The following is a 14,370-nucleotide window of genomic DNA, read 5'->3' on the forward strand; positions in this document are numbered from 1 at the left end:
TTGAGGATAGGGCTAATGGATAAAGTGCATAAATCAAATGGCAAAATCAGGGATGGAGGACAATGTAGACTGGGGCATTATATCTTAGTGAAGAATAGTAGTAAAGTACAGGGACGAGATTTTACGTCCTAGCTGGGGACAAGTTATCAGGGAATTGTCTAGTCAAAAGCACAATAGAACATCCATGCCCAGGGGACACCCGGATGTTTCTGATGTTTTACCATCCTTGTGAGAGACGTCTCTCATGCTCCCACATGGAGAGCTGAAGCTGACAGAAGGAGCTCACCCCACTCCCTGGATTTTAACCCGCTGACCTTTGGTTAGAAGTCCTGCCAACACAAGGGTTTAACCCATTGTGCCACTGGAGGCTCCAGAGAAACATTTTGGATCCAAGCATTGGCTCTACATAGCAGGAAGGTTATTGTTAGTTATTAATGTGTGGCAGAGGATGAGCTATTTGATAGAGATTCACAGTAATATCACAGTAACATATAAATAGCCTTAATGATTACAAAAATGTAACTGAAACAAATGTTTATAATACACCCCTTTTTAAACATTCCATTTAATACCATATATAAAATAATAGGTCTTTATTTCTTCTTAGTAATCCTTGCTTTAACCATGCAAGACTGATCAATAGCTGTTGTTCTGAATTTGGTTTGAATGTTGGGCTTTGATAGGCTTCTGTTACAAAAAAGAAGGTTAACGATGTTTTCTGCTAATTTCTTTTCTTAAGGGGTGGTGTGTGGAATTCACGTGAAACAAAAATGTTACCCTCTGGCATTTGGAGTCCCTGCTATCCTAATGGCTATTGCATTACGTAAGTTTTTTAAAAAAAATTGTTTTACATATTTTGGGGAAGGGACGAATTGCGATGATGTGTTTGTATCTTTTAAAAGGTCGAAATGTGGTGGCTATAAATATAAGGTGGAGGTAATAGAGAAGAAAAGGGTAAAACCAAGATGACATTGGTGACTACATGTTTTAATGGTTTTATATATGTTTTTATATTGTTATGTTGACTGTTTTTAATCGCACTTTTATGAATGCATGGCATCGAATTGTGCCAGTCTGTAACCTGCCTTGAGTCGCTGTATGGTTGAGAAAGGCGGGCTATAAATGTCATAAATGTCATAAACAAACAAACAAACAAACAAACAGACAAAGAAATATTTGAATCCAGGTATACTTAGGAAAGTAACAAATAAGAAAGTAAAGAAGAAAAGAGAAGGAACAGTGAAATAAAAGGATAAGGGAGGTCAAGAAAGATATAAGATGTCATCACCAATGCATATCCATACATGAACATGTCCATGCACACCTATAAATAAAAGTCAAGTTCCGACATACAGATACAGTTACATTCTGTTTGCTGAAGGAGTGAGCAAAATGAAATAAACGCAAGGTCTTTTGGTACATCATGTAAGCTGCTGTTTTCCTCCACCAATGTTTCTGTACTAGCTCTTAGGTTGTGGTAGCTTTCCTGCCCCTTTGCCCCAGGTATCGGATTGTGCTTGCTCTTTCCGAGATTGTAAAAGCTTCATTTAAAGGTGGTTTTCTTTATTTCTCTCTCCAGTTGTATTCGTATTAGGAAGTCGAATGTACAAGAAGGTTGAACCTCAGGGCAACATTATGGTCAAAGTTGCTAAATGCATTACGGTAAGCAATGTGTAGTGATCATTTTCAAGGGTCACTGGCTTGATCCTGGAAAGACTGCAGAGCTCTGAAAATACATCCTTTTGGGATTGGAACCCACAGGATTCCTCAGCCAGCATCAGGCATTTAGCCGGGGGGGGGGGGGGGGGCTTGAGGGGCTCCCCCCCCCCCCGAAAGTCTCATGGTGGTCCGCAAGAAGGCCTTACTGGTACATTATTTGAACTGTTATGTTTATTCATATCATGATCTGATCACCATGCTCAATATATCCCATATGCATGGGGTACTGGGGTAATGATACAAAAGGTTTGCTAGGGTAGACCCTCTTTCACTTGGACTCACCCCCCCCCCCCGAATCAAACTCAGCCCCTCCTGAATCAAAATCCTGGCTACGGGCCTGGCCAACATGGTTTATGGCCTTTGCCCTTGTGATGGTCCATTTATGGAATGCCCTCCCCTTGGAGGGCTGGTTGATACTGACTTTGGCTTTATTATGATCTCAAGTTTTTAAAGCATGGCTTTTTATTGAAGCTTTTGAAATATAATTGATTTTTTTTGGCCAAAATGTGTGTGTACATGGTTTTAAACTCTTTCAAACCCTAAATAGTCTTCATTAGAGAAATTATTTTATTGATTGCTATTTTAAATAAGAGGATTATACTTGTACACTATATCTGAGGACAAAGGGTGGGGAGGAGTATTTTAATAGCAGCAATAAAAATGGTAAGGCAGAGGATCAACTGGGACTGACACTACCTAATTAGGACAGTTGGAAGGTATGATACGTTGCCATAATATTGTATGATATAGGATTAATTAAATAAAGAACAAACAAAATTTGTGTAGTTAGAATGGAACCTAGTAAGTAGAAAATTATTCACATTTTAATTTATTTTTAATAGTTTTTATATTTTAATTACACTTTTAATTTGAGATTAAATGCTATTAGCCACTTAAGCTTGGTGCTTTGGAAGAAAAGTTGGGCAGATTTCAGAAAGCTTGGATAGATTTTCCTTTTCAGAAACAGATTGTCTCCTTTCTTTCTTTCTTTTGGGATTTTTTAAAACTGGAAAATGATTTGTGAGGAAAAGCATGACCTCTAACTACTTGTTAATTATCTAACATTGTTGTGGTGCAATGGGTTAAACCCTTGTGCCAGCAGGACTGAAAACCAACAGGTCAGAGGTTCGAATCTGGGGAGAGTGCGGATAAGCTCCCTCTGTCAGCTCCAGCTCCCCATGCGGGGACATGAGAGAAACCTCCCACAAGGATGGTAAAACATCGAAACATCCGGGTGTCCCCTGGGCAACGTTTTTGCAGACGGCCAATTCTCTTACACCAGAAGTGACTTGCAGTTTCTCAAGTCGCTCCTGACATGAAAAAAAAATCTAGTAATAAATACTTGTTGTGTTTTAATTTTTGTATAGTTTGCACAATTCTATCCATATTGCCTCCGAACTCTTTGTATTTTTCTACTCTACATGTCAAGAAATAAATGGTATTGACACTAGGTTTTCAAAGCAGTTTGTTTGTGATGTTCCAGAGCGTCTAGATCAGGGGTTCTCAAACTATGGCCCGGGGGCCGGATGCGGCCCTCCAAGGTCATTTATCCGGCCCTCGCTCAGGGTCACCCTAAGTCCAAATCAACTAGAAAGCACACAACAACAATAAAAATCGTATCTCATCAGCCAAAAGTAGGCCCACAATACCCATTGAAATACTAATAACTTTATATTTGTTGAAATTGTTCTGCACTTTAATTATTGTATTGTTTTAAAGTTTTGCACAACAAATGAGATATGTACTGTGTGCATGTTTTTTTCAAATTATAATCCAGCCCTCCAGCAGTTTGAGGGACTGTGACCTGGCCCTCTGTTTAAAAAGTTTGAGGACTCCTGGTCTAGATATTCCTGATAGTAAAGAAATATTTAGGACACGGGTACAACCTAAAAGAATGATGTTAATTGAACTAAAGCCAGAAAAACAATAGGGGAAGGCAGGTGATGCTGCAGTTTTAATAGAGGTGCAATCTATTCCAAGATAAAGGTAATATGCTGCAAGTTTTGTTGGACACCACAAATACATTTCTTACACTTCTGTTTGCATTACAGTTTATTAAATCAAGAGAATCATTCTTTCTACAGAAATGTATTAATATAATTGGAAATTAACATTTTGAATTGTTTCTTTTGCAGTTTGCTATTGGAAACAGATTTAGGCATCGCAGCAAACAATTTCCCAAAAGGGAACATTGGTTGGACTGGGCTAGTGAGAAGTATGATGTAAGTTGTGTTATTTGTACAGAGCTGTAATACATTTGTCTTTGCACTTTGTATTGACTTGTTCTCCTTCAGCGACATGTCTTAATCAAACCTGTCTAAAGTAGCATCCACAGTATATTGTTATACAGTACAATCTCTGTATCTGCAGGAGGTATGTTTCAAGACCCCAAATCAGATAATAGTGAACCCTATGTTTTTGTTATACTTGGTCCAGAGGCATTCCTTGAAATAGCACTGGAGGACTTAAAGAGGCTCACAAATACTTCTGGGGGGAATATTTTTTTGGAGCGTGGGTAAATGAAACCATGTATATTGAGTCCGTAGATAAGGGGCCTGTATTGTACTAGTTTCCCTAGCTTCTTTTGGTGTCTTATAACATTTTACTACATGTTATTACAGTAGAGTCTTGCTTATCCAACCTTCTCTCATCCAATATTCTGTATTATCCAACGTAGTCTGCTTCCCGCCCGGATCCAGAGCTGTTTCAATACATCACGATGTTTTGGTGCTAAATTCGTAAATACAGTAATTACTGCATAATGTTACCATGTAATGAACTGCTTCCTTCAATTTGTTGTAAAACATGATGTTTTGGTGCTTAATTCGTAATACCATAACATAATTTGACATTTAATAGGCTTTTCCTTAATCCCTCCTTATTATCCAACATTTTCACTTATCCAATGTTCTGTTGGCCCGTTTATGTTGGATAAGCGAGAGACTACTGTATTTCCAAGTCCAGTAGACCAAGGCAAATTGGTCTGTGCATGACCATTGCTTCTAACCTTCAATATTCTTATGTCACAACAAATGCTACTTTCTCTCTCTGTGTTTGTGCAAATTGCAAAAATGCATCTAGTGAGTAGTACTCTCTAACTGCCAAATGTGTAAGTTCTTAAATAAGTCACGAGGCACGATTGGAAACAGGAGCTCAAAATCAGTAAATGTAATTGACACAGCTGGCACAGCTGATAGATTTATTTGATCTCTGGAACTGTGATTAAATCAGTAATTTACTGATTAAATCTTTGGCAGATAAGGACTGCCTGCCTGATAACTGGGAGCGTGTTCTGCATACTCTTTCCCCCAGTTTTGTAACATGGGAATAAATGTTTTGTCTCTTCTCCTGTATCATTAAAGAACCTTGGAGTTCGAATTAGGCCCTGTAACTCTGAAACTCTACCTGATAAGATTTTAATCCTGACATGTTTTTAATCTTTTGCTAGAATGCACTGTTTGTTCCATGTTGTTGTTGTTGTGTGCTGCCAACTCATTTCTGACTTACAAAGATCTTATCATGGGGTTTTCTTGGTATGATTTGTTCAGAGGAGGCTTATCATTGCCTTCTTCTGAAACTCAGATTGTGAGACTAGCCCATCGTCACACAGTCTGTTTCCATGACTCAGTAGAGATTCAAACTCTCCAGATTCCTAAGACGTATTTACACTGCAGTTTGACACCACTTTTACTGCATGACTCAATTCTATGAGATTTGTAATTCAACAAGGTCTTTAACCTTTTTGCCAATGGTGCTGTTGACTCATCAAACTACAACTTTCATGAATCCATACCTTTAAGTCCTGGCAGCTAGACTGGTGTCAAACTGTATTCATTCGACAGTGCAGACACACCCCAAGTCCAAAACTCAAACCACTACATCACTCTAGGTTTCATTATTCCAAGAAATATTCAATTTTTTAAATTAAAACCAGTAGGCTGATTCTGCAGGATGCAACTTTGAGGAGTGACTATAGGAGGATGATGGGTAGGCATTCTGTCTCTCAGCTGGCTGCTGATATGTAGCATAATTACCTATGTTGTTAATGTGGGTTCCAATCTGTGTATGGATTGCTTTGACATTTTGTAGAGTACTTTCATTAATATTTCTTGTATTCTTCCTCTGTTACAGAAACGACTTATTCTCCAGACTAAGATGGTTTTGAAAGTTTTGTTCCTGTATATTCCTCTCCCTATGTTTTGGGCACTTTTTGATCAGCAGGTAACTAAAGAAATTAATAAAGTAGATGACAAAGATGCTGAAATAATTAAAGAGCCAAACAATCAAGAGGACTTTGAGTCCATCAACATGGGCCACTTAAAGGGACACTTAATGTATGGCATTTACACCAACCATTTCCATTCCACCGTGATTTCTTCGATTCTAGATTGTCTTCCACACAGCTGTGGAAGGGGACCTTGAACTGGATTATATGACAGTGTGGACTCAAATATCACGGTTCAAAGCAGATACTGTGAGTTATCTGCCTCAATATTCTGGGTTATATGGCTGTGTGGAAGGGCCCTAAGATACACTTTTTCCCCATATAAAATCTCTCAAAATGGGGTGAGACTAAAACCGTGGGTACATTTTATGTTTTTTTTGTTGGTGGTGATACTGGTTATTAGTGTGCATCTTACAATCAACAGTGTCTTAGAATTGAAGAAATATAGTAGGTCAGGAGCATATCAAGTCTAAACTCTCTCTAGAAGCCCAAATGACCAGACTATCATACTTTTAGACTCGTGCTGACAGAAAAATTGTATTTGTAAAGCAAATAGAGTAGTTTTAGGATACCAGGTGATACAAATATCCATGGCCGCTCATGCCCTGTTTTTTTTTTTACAGTGGCGTTATAAAATAGTATCACATAAATAAAATGGCAAAATCAAAATTGGCTTTTTGGAATTGTTTTCAATACATATTTTCAAATTACCAAAAGTTGAATGCATAGCTGCAGTATCTATGGACGAGGAGGGCTGACTGTATCCACTAATGTAACATCTGTAAGAAGAGCTTCAGTTAACTTGCAAATTGGTTTCTACATCTTTCCCCCTCCCCCCAAAAATTAACAAACCAAAAAATTTAAATCTTTAAATATTTGTTATTGTATTTTATTTTATAGTTTGATTCCCATCCTACTGGCAAATGGCCTTAGAGCAGTTCATAAAGGGTTTATTTTCACAATCTTAATTACGAATTATTTTCTTAATTTCTTACGGGCATTTCCTTAAATAGCAACACAGTTTTACTCGATGGATAAGTAAAACAAATATTCTTAATATTATGTACACATCAGTTCTGCAAGCATATGTCCTGGCAATATGTTTAATCACAATTATTTGTTAAGATATTAATAATGCTTTGTTTTAAAGGGATCTCGATGGACACTGCAAGCCACAACAATGGATGGAGATTTTGTAAGTTGTTTCTTAAATCCTGGCCTCTCAGCTGAATTCTAATTAGCTGTTTAGAAAGTATTTTTGTGCCTGAACTGAAAACAGATTTGAGTTGCACTTGCTTTTTCCACTCTAGCAGTAACATCTCTAGGGCTGATGTTACCTAGTGCAGTAACTCCTGGTGTCACCCACCCTATGAGACCTGGGGCCTCTTCACATGGGACAAAATACCCCCATTTTGCCACTTTTATCCACAGCTTGGATGTGGCCTGTCAAGCGCCATCAGACGATGCATGGCAGGCCCTACCCACATTCCTCAAGTGGAGGGGAAGCGCCAGAAGGTGCTTCTTCCTCTATCGTTGAGAGGAAATTGTGTTGGTTAGCTTCAATGGAGCTACCTTCACTTTCCTTTCTTTTTCCCAATATGCTGGGTAAACCCCACACACCTTCCCTTTCGCTGATGACCACTAGTGCAATGGCATGACCTGCGTGGCCATGTGAAGTGGTCATATATCAGAAAATTTGACAAAATCAGCAACAACTAAAACAACATCACAACCTTGTAGTGTGTGTACACAAAAACATGTGATCTGAAGCATCATTTTATTTAGATATTAATGACAGCTATGACTGGAGTGCTTGAACATTAACAGGCCTAAAAAGTTAGTTAGCACAAAAATTTAGATTTATAGGGATACAGTGCATGTAAGGGAAGCTAATAAAACATGATTTGTGGTTACATTTAACCAAAGGGATATATATTTAAAATAAACATTTCTGCTGAAACACTGCAAAAATTCAATAGGTAGCCATTTTTGGTGTCACCCCCTCAGATCTGGCATTCATACTGCCCACACCGTGATAATGATGCTACTGCATTGTAGTATGTCGTATGTTCATGTGTATGAATTTGTTTGTTTGTTTGTTGAGTTATTGATTTATACCCAAGCCTATATTAAAATATCTCAGGGTAACTTATGAAAAGCATTAAACAATCAAGTTAACCTGTTTAGAACAATAAAAATAAATTAAACCATCTAAAACATATTAACCATGAGTTACAAGACATTTAAAGGATTAAAACATTGGGGTGAATGAATGAGGCCCAAGAACCTTGAATCACTTTTTGAGTTGACTTAGCTTGGCACCTAAATGAAATGGGTGCTGGCACCAAGGGGAAGGCATTCCACCATTGAGGTGCCCCAGCTGAGGCGGCCTTCTCTCATATCCCAATATAGTGTATTAAGGGAGCACCCCCCACTTGGCCCGAGCCAGCAGACCTCAATAGAGATGCACATCTTCAAGTATCAAAGTCCCAACCTGTTTACAGGTTTAAATGTCATCACAAGTACCTTGAATTCAGTTTGGAGATGTATTGGCAGCATTTGCAACACTCTTAAGAGTGGCATTATATGCCACCTATGTGCCATAATGTATGCCATCAAACAAATGATTTTTGTACTAGTTGCAGCTTCTTAACCCTCTTCAAGAGCAGCTCCATGTAGACTGTGTTACAATAGTCTTAACATTCGAAGTATGGACACATGAGCATTTCAACAGTGAGATCTCTCTCTCTTTTCCCCCCTTCAGGGTCTTGTCCAGATTCAACCAGACCAAATGCAGGTATAGTAAACATCTACATTTATATCTTATGCTTTTTCCAATATATATTTTAATGTTGTTTGACTATTCTTCACTTTCTAATGTTTCATTCTCTCTCGACAGACTGTGAATCCAATTCTTATTGTTATAATGGTCCCAATTGTGGACGCTGTGATTTATCCCCTGATTCAGAAATGCCACATAAATTTCACGTAAGTACAAATCACAGTTTCACTTCACTTCTAAGCAGCAATAATCAACCCTTTTTAGTGGAGATAGGGAACATTTCATATCTGAGTTTACTATTAAATGATGTTGATTCGCAAGTCAGCTCCAAAATTGTGAATGAAAAGAATGCACTTGTATATTCGAATATGTACCTTTCCTTGTCAGATAATATAGAATGGGGTTAAGGACACAGGACCCCTGCAAAAGTGGAAAAACATGAATTAAAAATCACAAATTTTTGTAGTAAGTTTTTACCAGAGTTTGGTCATAGAATGGAGGACATAGAGATTCCTAGAAAGGATATATGAATCAAATCCACAAATAATCATCAAACCCACAAATGTGGAGAGCTGTCTGTATACACAACTAACAAACAAGTTACCCTTTTAAACTCCTTTAAATAATCACCCTCTCACCAGTAAATGGGGGAGGTATGCAAACTGGATCCAGGTCTCATGCCACGCGGCCACAAGTTGTGACAAAAGAAAATGCTAAACAATTGAACAATAAATACATATGACAATACAATTTCAGGGTGGGAGGGATGGGACAGCTGAGAAGTAACTGGCCCCCAGCGCTGGTCTGCCCCCGCTTTGTCTGCATTGGCAGAACAAAGTGGGGTCCACATGCAGCTGATCTGGGTACAGGCCAGAGCAAACCCCTGATTGGCTGCCCGACCGAGCGCACCAAAAAGTACTGGGTGCAGGGGCTCCTGGGAAGGAGAACCCCAAAGAGAGTATGGCGGGTGAGGTGCACCAGCCGCTGCAACCTTCCTGCCCGGTAAGTGGGGCAGGACATATGTATATACTGTTAGAGCATTCACCCCAATAACTTTGTCCATGGAATTGACTTGAACCAACTCCTCCATTAGGCAACAAGAGGCAACTGCTTCAAGTAGTACAGCTGGGGGCCAGATGTCCCACATGCAGCCCCTAAACTAATCCTGCTATCCTCAAAAAGTGGCAATCATTTCTGGTAGTCTAATAGTAACAGCGGATTTAGTTATGTTTGGGTTATGTCTGCTGCTAAATCCTTGATTTCCCTCTTCTCTATTAGGCCTCTGAGGAAGATGACAGTGGGCATGTTTCTGGCAGCGCTGGCTTTTGTGGTTGCAGCTGTAGTGCAAATACAAATAGATGTAAGTAAAAAAGAAACTACCCAAGTTCTACCAAAGGGAGTTTTATTTTACTTTTAAAACTATAACATAGCTAAATATTGGTTTTAAAACATAGGGTACTTAAAATATAATGATTTTAGTTATCACCCTGTACATTGGGAACAAAGGGGTAAGAAATATGTCGCAGTCTATGTGAATGCAAATTGCAGGTTCTGCAACTGTAATGAAATATGCAGAACAAAATTTTAAAGACATTTTTCTTTATTTTAAACATTTTATCATCCATGATTGGTTCAAGATGGCTAAAGAAAAGATAAGATGGGTGATACTGACTGGAGAAGACAGTGAAATGGGATAGGTCATGGATCAATAAAGTTAGGAGTGTTATATTTGGAGACCTAAGTTCTTAGAGGCTCTTCAGATATTTAAAATACGCTGTATTGTTGTCTGTTCCCTCTCCAAGACCAAAGGCAACTGCTCTATTTTTCCTAAAAAAAACAATAGAAATCCTGGGGTATTATTTATTTGTTTATGATATTTCTAGCCCACCTTTCTCAACCCCAGAGGGGACTCATGGCGGTTTTACACATAGGCAGCTATTCGATGCCATTGATAACAATTAAAATTGACATTTTTAAAATAGTATGATAAAATACCTCAAAACATTTAAAGACATTTAAACTAATAGCACCACTGTTAAACCATGTTATCCATAATAGTAATCTGGGCCATTCCAATAGTCCTTGCACACCATTCTATATTTGTTGATTGCACAAGTTCCCCAAAGGCTTGATCAAAGAGCCACATTTTCACTCTTATGGAAGGTCAGGAGGGAGGGGGCTGATCCAATATCCCTGTGTAGGTAGACTACCTACATTCAGTTCAAGACATCAGCACGTATGATCTGGATCAAGGAATGTATCTGCTGCCAATACTACAGGCGGAGACAAATTCAGTTGAATCATAAAGGGGAGCCATTTTTCAGAGGTACAATATATGATGTTTCTATGAGCTCCTGTAGAACAGAATTGGGCGAGATGTGCCACTCCAAATGTCATATGGGAAGTCTCATCAATCCGAGTCAATGTCTTCAGTTGTGGAGGGTGATGGGCATTGCCCTCCAGGAACGTCCAGAAGGACACACATTCTTCACTCTGGTGGTAAAGCCACAGCCAGTCAACATAGTCAATCAACTAAATTGGATAGATCAAGGGTTTAACTCAGCTTCGTATTCCCACTGGATAATATAAAATGCTGATCAGGTTCTCAAAATTTTCAGCTCACAGTAGAATCTGCCGAGATGTCTCTACATTTTTTCACCAGACCAATAAAAGCAAGAATAGACTGTGAGAAAGTTGCTTTAAAAATGAAATGAAATAGCAACTCCCAGAATCATTTAGTCATGATTACTTCTGCAAGGCAATAGTTATGGAAGAAATTAGAGTTGGTCTGATATGATATATTGTAGCTTTGTTTGTTGCTGATATAAGACAGACTGATGTGGATAACAGTATCAGGTTTACATAAAAAGAAATAAGAGATGGTTGGTTCTTTCCCAATCACTCTGACCCTCTGTTCAGAGGTTTTTCTTCGTTGCCTACAACAGTTTGCTCTTTACTTTCCAGTAGCTGTACTAGGGTGCATCTACGCTGCCGAATTAATGCAGTTTGACACTACTTTAACTACTATTTGTGGTGATTCTATTTATCAGGAGAGGTATGGTGACTATCTTATCAGATACTTGAGGCCAATCGATTTTGTTCTGAAGCAATAGTGTCAGTTCTATATCCAATATATGTTATACTCTGCTGTCGATATGATGACATTTGCTCCCTTTCTCCCACTGCAGAACACGCTTCCAAAGTTTCCTGAAGCAGGCTTTTCCCAAGTCAGAGTAGTAAATCTTGGAAATGAGAATGTAACAGCTAATTTTTATCCTGATGGGAGGAACGTTGAACTGCCTTCTTTGACCTGGGTATGTTTTGAGCATTGGTCTTGTGTTTCATTGCAACCTTCAAAGTAATGTTGTGTTTGCTGAAGTAAGGTTTCTTACTGTAATGGAAAACCAGTGAACTACTTCCTTCTTATCTGAATTTATTTACATGGTCGAAGTATCATCTGTGGGATGGTATAGCCTTGAAATACACATGTACAATCATTGTCTGTCTTATTAAACTAATCTAAAAGCTCTTGTGAGTCAAGAACTACATATTTTGATTCTTGAAAGAACACCATAATCTTTTCTACCATATTCTACACTACCTTCCATTTTTGATGTTTTTTATCTTCTTTAACCTCAATGTTCATACAAAACATATTTGGCTACTTTTTAACTTCTTGGTTGATCCTCAAAAAGGCACTTGCTTCCTTTGTCATCCATAGTCTGAAGGTGACTAGGCAAAAAATCAATATTTTAAAAAATATTCACATGGACCAACCTGGTCAGGCAGCAGCATAGCGTTGTATGGTGTGAAAACTTGAATGATGAAGCACCATCTATGCTTCCATATAATCCAATTTTTGAATCTAGATTATCTGTTTTGAACTTGATTACTTGGCAAGGTAGACTCAAATAATCCAGTTTGAAGCAGATAATCTGGATTCAGAAACTGGATTATATGACAATGTAGATCCAGCCCGAGTGGTGTTCTTCATCTTTTAGTTTTGTTTAACCCTCAGTAAGGTAGATAATGAATCCTCTAAACTTAAAGTAATGTTGTGTGATAGAATTAATGCAGAACTAGACATAGTGGATATTTTATGGGTTTGTCACATGAAAATCTGTAAAAAAAAATTCTAGCCATCAGATATGTGTATATTTTTTCCATGAAATAATGGCTCCCCCCCCCCCCCCCCAAATCTATATCTGTTGAATTTGTATTATTTATTTATTTAGCAAACAAGTCTGGTTAACAGCTCCTGAAAATGAACTTCCACTTTATGCGAGCCTCTGTTTTCTAGCATTTGGTGTTTGGGTTACTAGATTTGCGTGAAGGTTCCTTCGAGTCACCTGTTGACTTATGACATCGCATAGGGTTTTCTAAGACAAGGAATATTCAGATGTGAAATACCCTTTGTTCTAGTCACAAAAGCCCTTTTAGGATGGGTCATTTTTATGCCCCGTGTTTCACTGGATTTATCATTATGGACACAAAACACCCAAATTATGGTACTTCTTTTAGCTTCTACTTGCTCTTCAATAGTGTCTCTTGAGCCAATACAATAACTAACACAAAAAGATCTTCCATGTTCCACTTCTTATTTCTAGAGTTGTCATTACCTTTAAGCCTGCTATCCTATGTGTAATTGGGTGAGAAATAGACCCTTTTAATTTATGTTATTAGTAAAATATTCTGATTTCATCAAATGTCAACATTCTGATGAATCAAGGGCAGGGATGGAATGTTTATGTCTACATAACAGTCCAAAATACATTTAATTAATTAGTGGATTTCCCAGTACTCCATGGGGGAAATTCTTCTGCCTCAAAGGAATATCAAGTGTTTAATTGTTCTTTCTCTTTATGTACAGACAGAATACTTGGACTTTAAAACAACAGAGTTAAATAGTTACCAAAATATTGTTATAAGCAATGGAAGTGGAATTCTAAACGAAACACGTTTTCTTGCTGGAAAAGAACGGCATACTCTTACAATAACAAACAGAGGTGGACTCCAATTTCAACTGGTAAATCTCTTTAATGTCTTTTTAGTGGTTACTTTTTGATGTGAAATAGCTGGGTAGTATGAAACACAAAGGGCTACTACATTTACAATGCTCCTGATCTTTGGATACTCTCAGGATATTGTGGGATTGTCCTGCCTTTTTAACAGAATTTTAAAGGGGTGTCCTTCCAGATGGCATTATATTTAGTTCAGGGTGTCACAGAACCATAGAATAATAGAGTTGGAAGAGACCACATGGGGCATCTAGTCCTATCCCCTGCCATGCAGGAAAAGTACAATCAAAGCACTCCCAACAGATGGCCCATGTGTGGCACTTCTTTTGAACTCCAAACAGAGAGAGCTGTTATATCCCTCCCTGTCCCATCATAGAAAAAGAGAAATTTGTAGCTGATCACTAACATTTAATTTCTAACCTATGTTTTCAGACATCTGTTCTTTTTTTTTTAACTTACCAGGAAATAATCTGCAAAATGCCTTTTGATTGGTAGTGCTTGGACTTCCCATTTAGAAGCGCTCAGTCAGTTCACCTGAAAATCTAACATTGCTACAATTAACCAGGGTTCCCCTTTCAATAAGATGGTCTTAAACCCTGGTTAGGAAGACACTTTGTTGGCCATTT

At 38.2% G+C, this 14,370-nt stretch overlaps 1 protein-coding gene across 1 annotated transcript in view; it reads left to right on the forward strand.

Annotated features, from left to right (window-relative positions):
• SLC15A1 (solute carrier family 15 member 1) overlaps positions 1–14,370 on the forward strand; it is a 53,065-nt gene that overhangs the window by 23,707 nt on the left and 14,988 nt on the right. The window contains exons 8-17 of the mRNA XM_060769528.2: positions 740–823; positions 1,580–1,662; positions 3,855–3,941; positions 5,851–5,940; positions 7,095–7,139; positions 8,709–8,741; positions 8,844–8,932; positions 10,005–10,086; positions 11,915–12,040; positions 13,597–13,752. Of these exons, the coding sequence (XP_060625511.2) occupies positions 740–823; positions 1,580–1,662; positions 3,855–3,941; positions 5,851–5,940; positions 7,095–7,139; positions 8,709–8,741; positions 8,844–8,932; positions 10,005–10,086; positions 11,915–12,040; positions 13,597–13,752 (875 nt within the window). The remainder of the gene's footprint in view (positions 1–739; positions 824–1,579; positions 1,663–3,854; positions 3,942–5,850; positions 5,941–7,094; positions 7,140–8,708; positions 8,742–8,843; positions 8,933–10,004; positions 10,087–11,914; positions 12,041–13,596; positions 13,753–14,370) is intronic.

Source organism: Anolis sagrei, chromosome 3 (assembly GCF_037176765.1).
Source record: "Anolis sagrei isolate rAnoSag1 chromosome 3, rAnoSag1.mat, whole genome shotgun sequence".
Classification (NCBI taxonomy): Eukaryota; Metazoa; Chordata; class Lepidosauria; order Squamata; family Dactyloidae; genus Anolis; species Anolis sagrei.